Below are 12,817 nucleotides of genomic sequence, written 5' to 3'. Positions count from 1 at the left end.
ATTCTCTCTACAATAAATCAAAAAATCATCCGGGCGTGGTAGCGCATGCCTGTAATTCCGGCTACTCAGAAGGCTGAGGCGGAAGGATCGCCGGAGCCCAGCAGGTCGAGGCTGCGGTGGCCGGGAGCGGCCACTGCACTCCAGTCTGGGCGACAGTGAGACTCCAACTCAAAAATAAATAAATAAATAAAAGAAATAAAACAAGAAAATCTAGAAGTATAGTGATACCCAAGACAATGGCATAGAAATATGTGTTTGCATCACATCCGAATCTGTTACTCATTGAACAATGGATGAAGGGCCACTTGGATACCCAGGCAGGTGTGTGACCCTTGAGCCACACCCAATCTCTTTTTATTTTATTGATGTTATTTTTGAGACAGGGTCTTGCTTTACCACCCAGACTAGAGTGCACTAGTACAATCATGGCTTGCTGCAGCCTCATCCATCTGTGCTCAAGCAATCTTCCTGCCTCAGCCTCTGAAGTGGCTAGGACTACAGGCATGAACCACCACCCGGCTAACTTTTTTTTTGTATTGATAGGGTCTCGCTATTTTGCCCAGGCTACCAACCCCTTTTAAAAGGCCAGGCATGGTGGCTCACACCTGTAATCCCAACACTTTGGGAAGCAGAGGCAAGAGGATTACCTGAGCCCAGGGGTTCGTGACCAGCCTGGGCAACTTGGCAAGACCTTGCCTCTATAATGAATCAAAAATTAGCCAGGTGTGGTGGCATGCACCTGTAGTTCCTGCCACTTGGAAGACTGAGGTGGAAGAATCGCCTGAGCCAAGCAGGTTGAGGTTGTAGTGGCAGTGATCATGCCACTGCACTCCAGCCTGGGTGACAGAGTGAGACTCCGACTTGGAAAAAAAAAAGTCAGAAGAAAACTCTCACCTAGGACACATGAGTAAAGCCCTGGTTCCTACATCCCAGGGCCTCTTGTTCTGATTAAACAAGGCAGTGCCCACAGAACTCTCAGAGGGACCTGCCACACAGCAACGTCCTTACAAATGAAAAAGAGCTCATCTGTGGGAGAGGGGTGGTTAGTGTGGAAAGAGCCAGGGATACTGGAGGAGCAGTCTTAGGGAGGGTGGCAGCAGGTAGGATGAGCCTAAGATCCTGCCCTATTTGTCAGAGGAGAAAAAGAGGGTGACAGAGGGGCTGGGGCTGCAGGGCTGGAGTGGGAAGACAGAGGCAGGCCTGCCTGGTGACCTTCTTCAATAAGAGGTGAAATAGCCAGACATGGTGGCTCACGCCTGTAATCCCAGCAATCTGGGAGGTGGAGGCAAGAGGTTTGCCTGAGCCCAGGCATTCCAGACCAGTCTGGAAAACTTGGTGAGATCTTGTCTCTAAAAAAAAAAAAAATTAGCCAGGCATTGTGGCACATGCCTGTGGTTCCAACTACTTGGAAGGCTGAGGCTGAAGGATCATCTGAGCCCAGCAGGTTGAGGCTGCGGTGGCTGTGAGCATGCCACTGCACTCCAGACTGGGCAACAAGTGAGACTTCGACTCTAATAATAATGAGAGAGAGAGAGATGAAATAAGCCTGTCAGTAGAGGTGGAGTTTGGAAGCACTGGAGAGGGGATCAGGGAGGGATTGTAATGGACAAGATAGTGATGCAGGGCATGTAGAAAGGGGCATCTGAACCAGCATAGGCTGAGGAGAGAGTGATGGGGCTCCCAGTAAAAGTCCTAGGAGGTTTGGAGCTCTCAGCTTCACTGCTCAAAGATCCTTGCTCTCCAAAAGCTAGCTGAGTCCTCCCTCAGCCCTGCAGCACAGGACTAGTGGATGCTGCTTTCCAGGACATATTCAAGGTTCCCCTGGGGCAGGCACTGTGCTGGGAGCTGGTGGTTTTCTGCACTTCTCCCACCCCCCACAGTATTGTGGGATGGGTTAAGGAGGGAGGTGGCAAATGCTAAACATCTCTTGTGGGATTGGTGAGGGTTCTTGAAGAGTCAGTCTCTTGGAGTCCGCTGGGGCATATGGTTTTCCCATGCTCCCCCCATCTCCTAGTCCTGGGGACGAGTGTCAGGTCAAGGAGGTCTAAAACATGGCCTTTCCTGCCCAATTTGCCTCAGATCCCTCCATGTGGTTCCTTCCTCCCTCCAGCACAAGTAGGCCTGGGGAGCATGAGATGGTCCTCTGGTTGTCTGTTCATGTACCTGTGATACTGAGTGAATGGCAAGCTGGGTGTGATGCTTCCTGGGCTCCTTACCTCTTTTGCTCTTTCCGCCTGCCTCCTTTCTGCTACCTATAGAGTGCATGTGATAGCTAGAGCTCTTGCAGCCATTTTGAACCCTAGAATGTTATGATTTGAATTGTGTCCACACAGTTGTTGAAGATATGTTGAAGACCTAACCCCCTGCATTTCAGAATGTGACTTAGAAATAGGATCATTGCCAGGCTCAGTGGCTCAGCCTGTAATCCCGCGCCTTTGGGAGGCTGAGGTGAGTGGATTACCTGAGTCCGTGGGTTCGAGACCCACCTGGGTAGCGAGACCTCATCTCTACAATAAATCAAAAAATCAGCTGGGCATGGTAGCGCATGCCTGTAATTCCGGCTACTTGGAAGGCTGAGGCGGAAGGATTGCTGGAGCACAGCAGGTCGAGGCTGCGGTGGCCGGGAGCGGCCACTGCACTCCAGTCTGTCTGGGCGACAGAGAGAGACTCCAACTCAAAAAAAAAAAAAGGAAGCAAGAAATAGGATCATTACAGACAGAATTAGTTAAGATGAGGTCATACTGGAATAGGGTGGGCTGGCAATACAATGTAATTGGTGTCCTTATGAGAAGAGACAGACACAAGAAAAAAGGTCATGTAAAGACAAAGGCAGAGATCAGAGTTATGCTGCCACAACCAAGAAAAAGCCTCTTCCCCTGGAGACTTCAGAAGGGGCATGGCTCTGCTGACACCTTGATTTTGAACTTCTAGCCTCCAGAACTATGAGAATAAATTTCTGGTTTTAAGGCACCCAGCTTGTGGTAGGCTGTATTATGCCAGCCTGAGGAGAACTCTGAGGATGGACACATCTGTTGAGGACAATGGAAAAGACCCAGGCCCTGGGGACAGGGGCTGCCACACACTGTAGTCTGATCTTCAAGTTTGTTTTCTATGAGAGAGAGAAATAAGCCCCCATCTGTGTAAGCACTGTTAGTTATTTTGGCTTTTCTGCTATGAGTAAACAAGTTTGCTTACTGATTGACCCCATTTACTGCCTACGCACACTGGAGAATTCCTCTGACCCCATTCCTCAGGCAGGGTCTCCACATCACAGAGGAGGGGCCTGGGGCTGGCTGCCTGGAGGGCTTCTTCTTGGGGCCAGGCACTCTTGTGGGGAAGGAGGTAGTGCCACACTCCTTGGCCTTTCTCAGCTGAAGGTCTTTACCTCCCAGCAAGGAAAACACAGCTGGGCTCCAAGGACAAGAGTGTGTTTATTGGAGTTGGGGCTGGGGATTCTTAAAGGCCTCCTAGTTTCTGGGCTATAGGCTTAGGGGTGCCTGGTAGGTCCAAGGGGCTGAGATAACGCAGGGGTGGGAGTCAGAGTCAAAGGTCCAAGACTGGGGCAGGGATATCAGAGGGTGATGTTGTCCTCGTACAGTGATAGTAGCAGCAGAACGGTCCAGCCGCCCAGCAGGCCCACGTTGTGCAATAGGAAGAGCAGCCAGGGCCGCTGGTCCCTCACGTTCAGCATGGCCGGAAGCTGAGGAGCAGGTGGGTACCGGGTCAGCAACCAGCTTGGCTCCCCTGGTCAGTTCCCATCCCTGGAGCAGCCCCCTCCCCACACCATCCTGACCATGTCGCAGAGCGCCACGTAGAGGAACAGGCCGGTAGCAACAGCCAGGATCCAGGCCTCGCTCTCCTCACCGACTCCGACTGCAAGCGCCACGTAGAGGCCAGCAAAGGCTGTGAGCGCTGAGGCCAGGTTCAGCAGCAGCGCTCGGCGCACTGACAATCCAGCGTGCAGCAAAGCCGCGAAGTCCCCTGAGGGCAGGATCACGTCAATAGCCCCGCCCACTGACGCACCCGCCACGGCAGGCCCCGCCCCAGCGCTCACCCAGCTCGTGCGGCACCTCGTGGCAGAACACGGCCAGCGAGGTGGCCAGCCCGGTCTTCCAGGAGGACGTAAAGGCGGCGCCCACGGCCAGTCCGTCTGCGAAGTTGTGGACGGCGTCGCCCAGTGTGATCACATAGGGTAGCAGCCTCAGTTCTGCGGGCATGGTGGCCGTGAGTCTGGCCTGTCCCCACACTACCGCGCCCCCAGGACTCACCCACTCCTTGCACAAACCACAGGTCCCTCAGCCCCGGTCTCCCTTAAGGCCTACCTGGGCTCAGTCTCCGGGGCTCCAGGCTCAGCAGCTCTGGGTTCTCTTCCGCCACCTGGGAGGAGTGTGGGTGAGCCTCTGACGGGGTGGTGGAGGAGGGGTGCAGTGGCGAATCCCAGGATCAGTGCTGGAGGCAGGGGCACAGGGCTTTGGGTGGGGCTTCGAGTGTGAGAGTGGGAAGGGTCCGTGGAGGGGGCTCCACATGGGGTGGGGAATCTGGCACCCACTCACCAGGTCTGCGTGGGAGCTTTGGTGGGATGACTTAGGCTGCCTGAGGTCACTGGGTGCCAGCTGCAGGGACACACCGTGGCTGTGGCCCCCATGGCTGTGGCTCCCGTGGCTGCAGGGCCCGTCCTTTTCTGAGTCCTGTGGGAGTAGCTGTTCAGGGCCCACCAAGCCCCCAGTCCACCCAACCACCCAGTCCAGTATCAAGGAGCCTGACCTCTGGGTCTCTGGGCAGTAGAAGGTTGAAGAGGTTCTCAAACAGGAAGAAGATGTAGAGCCCAGCCAGCATGGCCAGGAGGTGCCAGGTAGGTTGTGGGCTTAGGCCCTCATCACTGTGCATGTGCAGCCCCAGCACCTGGTGAGCAGGGAGTGCTGAGCTGGAGGCCCCAGGTCCCCCTCACCCCCAGACAAGGGGCGATAGGTTGGGGACGGGGGGAATATGGCCTGGGAGATCCATCAGGAAGGGAGGGTCCTGGCAGGGAAGGGCAGACCTTGGGTGTCAGGTGCAGGAGGGCATCGCCTGTGAGTGCACCAACCGCCAGGCCCAGAAAGGTCTGTGTGACGTAGTGGGTGATTCCATTGCAGCCAGTGCACGTCAGCAGCAGAAGGCCAAAAATCGCGGAGAGGCAGATGAGCAGCGTGGCCAGGGAGCCATATAGATACTCTGGTGGGGGGCAGATTGAGGCCTCCATGAGAGCCTCCTTCCTTGCCTGTGCTCCCCAGTCCCTGCTTAGGGGGGCACCCTAGGGCTTACCAGGGCTGCAGGTGGTCAGAGTGGGCCAGGTTCTGCTCATGCTGACCCTCCTGCCTCAAAGTCCCACTCCCCTCCAAGCCCCCCACGTTTTCCTGCATCTACTCTTTCTATCTTCAGCCCCTGCCCAGTTTTCTCTACACTGCCTATCCTCAGTGGCCATTCCCTCCTCCCTGCAAGACCCCCACCTTTGCACTGCCAGCACAACTCGGGGCAAGTGGGCACTCACTCTCTGCCTGGCTGAGCTGGTCCTGGATTGGGAGGCTGGGCTGAAGGCTGCAGGCCCCACTCAGCTGCTGCTGGAGCAGGGCAGGGCTGAGTTGAGCCCAGGCCTCAGGGGTCACTCCAGACTGCTCCGACAGCCCATACACAGCCATTACATCCCTGGCGCTCAGGCATACCTGGGGAGTGGTAGAACAGGGTCAGGGGCCTGAGCAGGCCTGAGGGGCCCCATCTTACCCCAGGACCCTAACCCACAGGCTACTTACCATGTCCCACACACTGGAGCTGTTGTTTGAGGTGGCAAAGGGCACAGGGTCCTGATGGTTGGCCTCCCTGTGATGACTGTGGTCACTGTGGTCACTATGGACCTCTCTGCCCACCCCTAGGCGCTGCATCAAAGCCGACAGCTCTGGTAGGGAAAACAGAGTAGGTGCACCAAGTCTGTGTGGGCTCCAGCTCTGACCCCCAGGGACATGGAAGCTGGGGGTTTAGGTACTCCCTCCCCCCTCCATTGTGCCTAGCCCAGGCCTTACCAGCCAGTGTGATATTGACAGCCTCGCCGCTGTGCTGCCGGAACACAAAGTCCACAAAGTACTGAGGGCTCGGCAAGGCACGGAAGCAGGACCCACTCACGATATGGTCCAGCAAGGCAGCTAGGACTGCACCAGGGCTGCCTGGAGCCCCGGCCCCCTCTGCTTCTTCCAGCAATTGAGGAATGTCTACGCAAGTCTGGAGGATGAGATGGCCGTGACTTACTAGCCTTCATCTTTGCCATTGACCCCCCAGAGATATTTCCCACTGACTCCCAGGATCTGCTCCACCAACCTCCTCAAAGCACTTGCAGATTCAGCACCGCCTCTTTCTCACTTAAGACTTGGGCTTGGCCTCAGCCGGCTCCCACCTTGCCCTCTGGGTTTTTCCCTGGGGCTCCAGAGCCTTCTTGGCCCCCAATCTCTGGTGAAGGACCCTCCTGGGGCTCCTGTAGTCCCCAACTATATCCCTTTATGAATCCCTACCCCACTCCAGCCTCCTGAGTGTATCCCCATATGCCCCCAGGTGCCCTGAAACCTTTGCAGAAGAATGTTCCACCCATGCAGCCAGGCCCAGCTCCCTAAGTAGCTCCACTTCGCTGGTCCTGGGACCTCCCTTACCCTCAGCCCTAGCCAACCTGCCTAGACCCTCACCTCCTCCTCAGTGGTCTGTCTCACAGCTTGTGTCTGGATACTCTGCAGCAGCCGGCTCAGGCCTGGGATGAGGGCCTTAGGGCCCTCAAGCAGGGCCAGGAGATGGTCTGCATGAGAGGCCCAGTGGCCAGCCCGAACATCTTCGCACGTGCCCTCAGGATTGCTGAGGTAGAGGGTGGCAGCGGCGCTAAGGTGGGCAATGTACCTGGACTCCAGGACTGGTCCCGGCAGGGGCCCTGGCTCTTTAGGCATGCCCAGGCCCAGGGCATCCTCTACAGACAGGCACTGTGGGCAGAGACGGGTGGGCTGGGGCCAGGCTGGGTCCACCAGGAAGGGACAGGCAGGCTCGGGCCAAGAGAGCCTGTATGCCAGGAGCTGCCACTTCCCTGAGAGGGCCCCTCTCTGCTCTCCTTCACATTCAGCACCCCTCCACCATCCTCTCTCTCACACCCCCTTGCCCTTTCCTCTCCCCAGGCCCTGGTTCTGCTTGCCTCAGTGACATGAGTGCACACAGTGGGGTCCCTAGCAGGGTTCCCCAGCCCCCCAGGTGTTCTTTTCCTGGAGCCACTACCAATTTGATGGCCTGGGGGACAGCAAGAAGAGGTGGGGTGGGGGCTCTGGGGAGAAATGCAGCTGTGCGTCCCTGGAGAGAGCAGGCCTGTGTGAGCCCCTGAGCGGAGGGGGATGGGCTCAGGCCTACAGGCAGGTCCAGGGTGCCCAAGTGCTCAGCCATAAGCCTTGGCCCGCCTACTGGAGTTTGCCCAGGGCCCTTTGCAGCTGGCCGGCAGGGTGGAGCGGGCAGGAAGGGGCTGGGGCTGGGGGACCCGTCGGGTGGGGCTGTTACCTTTCCACACGGCCCTTCGGTGCACTGCACACGGGCCGCCAGCGTATTTAACAGGCCGCCCAGTGCCTCTTGGTCCAGAGAGCCCTGGCCGGAGGTAAGCAGGCTCAGTAGACTGGCGGGTGGGGTTGCTGTCGCTGTTGCTGTCGCTGCTGCTGTCACCATCAGCATGGCCAGCAGCAGTCCAGGCTTAAGCCCGGCCAGGACTACCATACTCAGCTCCAACTTGCTGGCGTTGCTGTGGGGAGGCCGAGTGAGTCTGGGCTGGCTAAGGGCTGCTCAGGTTGCCTGGGGCCAGACTGGGGCTGGGCTGATCTGCCCGGCCCCAACACGAGGACCTCTCCCAGGTATTTCCTGCAGGGCTCTGTGATTGGCTGCTGGAGGTTCCTGGGTTAACCATTCCAGCGGCAGATCCTACCCCACAGCCTGGGCCCCAGCTCATGGGGGGGCAAGCACTGGGCCTCTTCCTCTGTGTGGGGATCTGGGCATCCATCTGCTCCCCTGCCTACCACCTTCCCAGAGTGGTGGACCAGGGCCACCTCCTCTGGCCCCCTAGGGCCAGGGTATCCACTTCTGTGACCCTTTCTCTGGGGGCTGTCCCTAAGTTGGGAGACCTGGGACAAAGGTGCTTGGACCCTACACAATCACACCGGAGTCCCCCAGGCCCACACCTCTGCCCTTTCCAGCTGCTCCCAGTGTGGTTAGCCTAGATAACCTCCAGAGCCTTTGCTGCCCCAGCTGGGGATGGGGACACAGGACCTTCTTACTAGGTCCTGGGCTGGGATCTCTGGTGGGTACTGCAGTGGGCTGGAGTCTAAGGGAACCAAAAGAGTGCCTGCTGAGTCATGCTCCCCTCCTCAGGGGCCCCTGGAGAGAATCCCCAGGAAATGTCCAAAGCTCCAACACAAACAGGAAGGGAGCCTAAAGTTGGGACTTCGGCCTTGGCTGCCACCTGGCAGGGGTTCTCGGGGTCAGGAAGAGGTTGGGGCAGGATCCCAATCTCTAGGCCTAGTGAAGGTGGGGGGAGGATAGGGCTTTCAGCTCCGCCTGTCCCTGCTGGCTCCCTCTCTGGCCTTTGAACCTGAGGCCTTATCTCTACCTGGGTGGCAGTCTGGGGGAAGGAGCAGAACTCAGGGAGCTGACACCCTCCAAATCTCAGGGCAGCTGTGCCTTCTGCAGGAACAATGTAGTTACCCCCTCCCACCGGGTTCAGCCAACCCTACCCTGAGTCCTGTGAGCGTGGTTGGAATGGGGAGCTGTGAACCTGAGGCCAAGGACTCTGTCCCCACTGTCCTGCCATGTGCAGGGAGAGGAAGGGCAGGACAAGCCCACAGTGTTCTGGAGTCAGAGTGCTTCTCCCACAGACCTCACACATAATGATGCATGTTATTCAGTGCAGGTTAGACATAGATAAGTTTTTGTTTTTGTTTTTGAATTGCCGAGGCATGGTGGTTTACACCTATAATCCCAGCACTTTGGAAGGTCAAGGCAGGAGGACTGCTTGAAGTGAGGAATTCAATACCAGTCTGAGCAACATAGTGAGACCTTGTCTCTACCAAAAAAATAAAACAAAATAAGGTAAGTGTTCAGGCTTTTTTTGGGCGGGGGTCAGGGGCTCACTCTGTTGCCCAGGCTGGAGTACAGTCCACACTCATGGCTACTGCAGCCTCAGCCTGCTGGACTCAGGCCATCCTTCTGCATCAGCCTTCCAAGTAGCTGGAACTACAGGCATGAGCCACCACACCTGGTTAATTTTTTAAAACTTATTGTAGAGACGAGGTCTTGCCAGGTTGCCCAGGCTGGTCTTGAGCCCCTGGGCTGAGGCAATCCTTTCACTTCTACCTTCCAAAGTGCTGGGATTACAGGCATGAGCCACTGCACCCGGCTTCACATCTTTCTTATCGGTACACAACCTCCACCCTACTGACCAGGCACACCAGACCTGACCACCTTGCGGGCTGGAATGTGGATCTATCAGTGCAGTAGATCACAGAAACAATAGGGAATTACCCAATACATAGACATGATGTAATAAGAAAAGCCAAAATCTAGTTAGCCAATAACTTGAATTATTTAGGAGTCTGTGACCTTACAAGGTTGAGAGATGGTAATCAAAAGAGATGACTGTAGCCCACTGCTCTTAGTTCATGGTTTGCTTAATTATGGTTGTAAAAGTATATAAAACTTCTTGTCAAAGGTGAGCATGTGCCTTATTTTAAGGGAACCATAAAACGCGTCTATTTCTAAAAAAAATTCTTTCTTAAACTATACTTGGGATGTCTATTTCTAGAAAATTCTGTCTTAAACTATACTTGGGACTTGCTCTAAAATGCTTTTCTAAAGAACCCACAGAGCAACACACTGTACCCCACCTGGCACCAATACAATGGATAGTATGATGCCTGTCAACTGAACCCATGACAAGGCTCATCAATTTGGAAAGGAGAGCTTTATTTCTCATAAAGGGTTTCAGCCTGCAGGGTGGCCATTCTGGTAGGCTGGATTGCCTTCGGCCAGAAGCCAGAAACAGACACTTTGGGAGAGGGAAGAATAAGACAGGAATTTATGCTGACCAAGGTGGCTGAATATACTTATTCAGTAAGCTATAGGAGGGGTCAAGAGTGTTTATGAAAGGAGAAACATGCCCCGGAACAAATGAAGCTCATGTCCCTTCCTGGGACCCATGTTCATAAAATGGCAGCATTAGCATGACCCAAGGGTAAAATTTTCAGCCTTCTTATGTCAACAGGTGAACATGAAAACAGGGGATGTGATGTCAGCAAGGGGACATGAAAACCTTTACTGTACACCCTTCATGGACTGGCCAGAACCACTCTGTAGTTGGTGTTCTCTTATCAGGCAAAAAATGAGGGGCAGTGTCAGGTGTTGATTGATATCTGTGGTGAAGTCTTTTGAAAGGGCTGGTTTCTGTTTTCCTGTAAGGAAGATAGCCTAATATGGGGGTAGCACCCAAAGAAACCCCAGAATTATCTTTTGGAAGGCAGGCCCCTTGTAATACACTTGGAATTTTTTCTCTGGAACAGTCAACCAGTTTCTATCTGAAAACTTTGAGAAGGTTGTGTCATGATTTGTGAAAGAAATGTCCCAAGTTGCAGCAAACAGCAGTAACTGATTCTTCCACCATGACAGCATACCTGCCCACACCGGGCTGAGTGTTCAGCAGTTTTTTTGTTTTGTTTTTTTTTACCAAAAAAGGCATGACACTTGTGTCTCACCCTCCTTATTCACCCAATCTCACCCCAAGTGACTTTTTTTACCCCCCTGGATGAAAAAAGTCCTCAAAGGGAAACATTTTGCCTATGTGGAAGAGGCAAAACCAAAAATAGTGGAAGCACTAAAAGGCATCAAAATTGACAAGTTCAAAAACCTTTGAGTAGTGAAAAAAGCATCTCAATAGGTGTATTGTATCAAATGGAGAGTACTATGAAGATGACGAAGTACACAATCTACTGGGTATGGAGGCTCACACTTGTAATCGCAAACTTTGGGAGGTAGAGGAGAGAATGCCTGAGCCCGGGGGTATAAGACCAACCTGGGCAACTTAGCAAGACCTCATCTCCACAATAAATTAAAAAATTAGCCAGGCATGATGGCATGTGCCTGTAGTTCCAGCTACTTGGAAGGCTGAGGTGGAAGTATCACCTGAGCCCAGCAGATCAACGCTGTAGTGGCTGTGATTGTGCCACTGCAGTCCAGTCTGGACCACAGAGTGAGACTCCAACTCAAAACAAAACAACAAAAAAGTACATAATCTCTTATAAATAAGTTTTGGGGGAGGTCCTCCCTTGTAGTGGTTAGTAAGGTGTGAGAATAACAAGGCATATCAGATCTTCTACCCTATTGTGACCCAGAACTCAGTTTTCGAGGTCATCCTGGGCTCCTCTTGGCCAAGAGATGGTCTGTTCAGTCAGTTGAGGGCTTATAATTCTTAGTTTACATACTCCTTTTGGCTGTGCTCACCCAAAGTGTGGCGTCTCTGGAGGGCCCTGGAGAGAGGACTGGGCAGCAGAGGGCATAGGGAGAACCTGCTTGGGAATACAGATGATTTCTGAGCCCTGGAGACACACAGCTGGACTCTACACACAGCTCTGAAGATGCAGTGATCTTTTTCCTCTTGTACCACCCAGGACCACTGGGCTGGCTGGAAGTCAGGACCAAGCTGGCTGCCTCTGGCTGCAGCCTCTGGCCACCCACTGCTCAAAGGCTTGTTTCTGGGCAAAGGTTGTAGCCTAGACCTGGCTGTCACAGCCCTCCCATGTCTCTGGGTCCAGGAACAGACCCATCCTTGGAGGTCAGTAAACAGCTGGCCTCCCCAGTGGACCTCAGTGCTAGGCCATGAACCTCCTCTATTCTCCCCTTCATGTGCCTCCACCTCTCCCAGCAGGCCACCTTCTTCCCAGCTCTGGAGCCAGCCAGCTTCCCTGGTCAGTTGGTCCTCTGGGTTTTGCACTCCTGTCATCCAACAAGCTCCCTGCAATTTCTCCCATCTTAATAACAAAACACCAACTAGCCTTAATGAAAAACAAAAACACAGACCCATGTTCACAGCATTATTATTATTATTTTTTTGAGTCGGAGTCTCACTCTGTCACCCAGACTGGAGACCCATGTTCACAGCATTATTATTATTTTTTTTTTGAGTCGGAGTCTCACTCTGTCACCCAGACTGGAGTGCAGTGGCCGCTCCCGGCCACTGCAGCCTTGACCTGCTGGGCTCCGGCGATCCTTCCACCTCAGCCTTCCAAGTAGCTGGAACTACAGGTGCGCGCTACCACAGCCAGCTCAGTTTTTTGATTTATTGTAGAGATGATGTCTCGCCAAGTTGCCCAGGCAGGTCTCGAACCCGCGGGCTCAGGCAATCCACTCACCTCAGCCTCCCAAAGGCGCGGGATTACAGGCTGAGCCACCAAACCCGGCTCACAGCATTATTAACAACAGCCAAAAGATGGAAAGAACTCGAATATCCATGAATGGATGAACGGATAAACAACATGTGACATATACATAGAATGGAATATTATTCAGCCTTAAAAAGGAAATTCTGACACATGCTACAACATGGATGAATCTTGAGGTCATTATCTACATGAAACTTGCTAGTCACAAAAGGACAAGTGCTTTCACTTATATAAGGTTACTAGAATAAGCCGGGCTCGTGGCTCAGCCTGTAATCCTGCGCCTTTGGGAGGCCGAGGTGAGTGGATTACCTGAGCCCGCGGGTTCAAGACCCGCCTGGGCAGCGAGACCTCAT

General features: G+C 54.1%; 1 protein-coding gene across 1 annotated transcript in view; it reads right to left on the bottom strand.

The window, feature by feature from the left end:
- Positions 1-3,412: 3,412 nt before the first annotated feature.
- The window catches only part of SLC39A4 (solute carrier family 39 member 4), an 11,426-nt gene continuing 2,021 nt past the window's right edge, over positions 3,413-12,817 (bottom strand). The window contains exons 2-13 of the mRNA XM_008069982.2: positions 7,549-7,783; positions 6,705-6,989; positions 6,054-6,249; positions 5,787-5,929; positions 5,528-5,699; positions 5,039-5,211; positions 4,765-4,902; positions 4,554-4,688; positions 4,323-4,377; positions 4,055-4,207; positions 3,794-3,981; positions 3,413-3,700 (exon numbers count right to left, since the gene is read on the bottom strand). Of these exons, the coding sequence (XP_008068173.2) occupies positions 3,572-3,700; positions 3,794-3,981; positions 4,055-4,207; positions 4,323-4,377; positions 4,554-4,688; positions 4,765-4,902; positions 5,039-5,211; positions 5,528-5,699; positions 5,787-5,929; positions 6,054-6,249; positions 6,705-6,989; positions 7,549-7,783 (2,002 nt within the window). The 3' untranslated portion in view covers positions 3,413-3,571. The remainder of the gene's footprint in view (positions 3,701-3,793; positions 3,982-4,054; positions 4,208-4,322; positions 4,378-4,553; positions 4,689-4,764; positions 4,903-5,038; positions 5,212-5,527; positions 5,700-5,786; positions 5,930-6,053; positions 6,250-6,704; positions 6,990-7,548; positions 7,784-12,817) is intronic.

The sequence above is a fragment of the Carlito syrichta genome, unplaced genomic scaffold (genome assembly GCF_000164805.1).
Source record: "Carlito syrichta isolate Samal-C Ts95f unplaced genomic scaffold, Tarsius_syrichta-2.0.1 Scaffold312719, whole genome shotgun sequence".
NCBI lineage: Eukaryota > Metazoa > Chordata > Mammalia > Primates > Tarsiidae > Carlito > Carlito syrichta.
The sequence above is the reverse complement of the archived record's forward strand: the minus strand, read 5'-3'. Positions and strand labels throughout refer to the sequence as shown.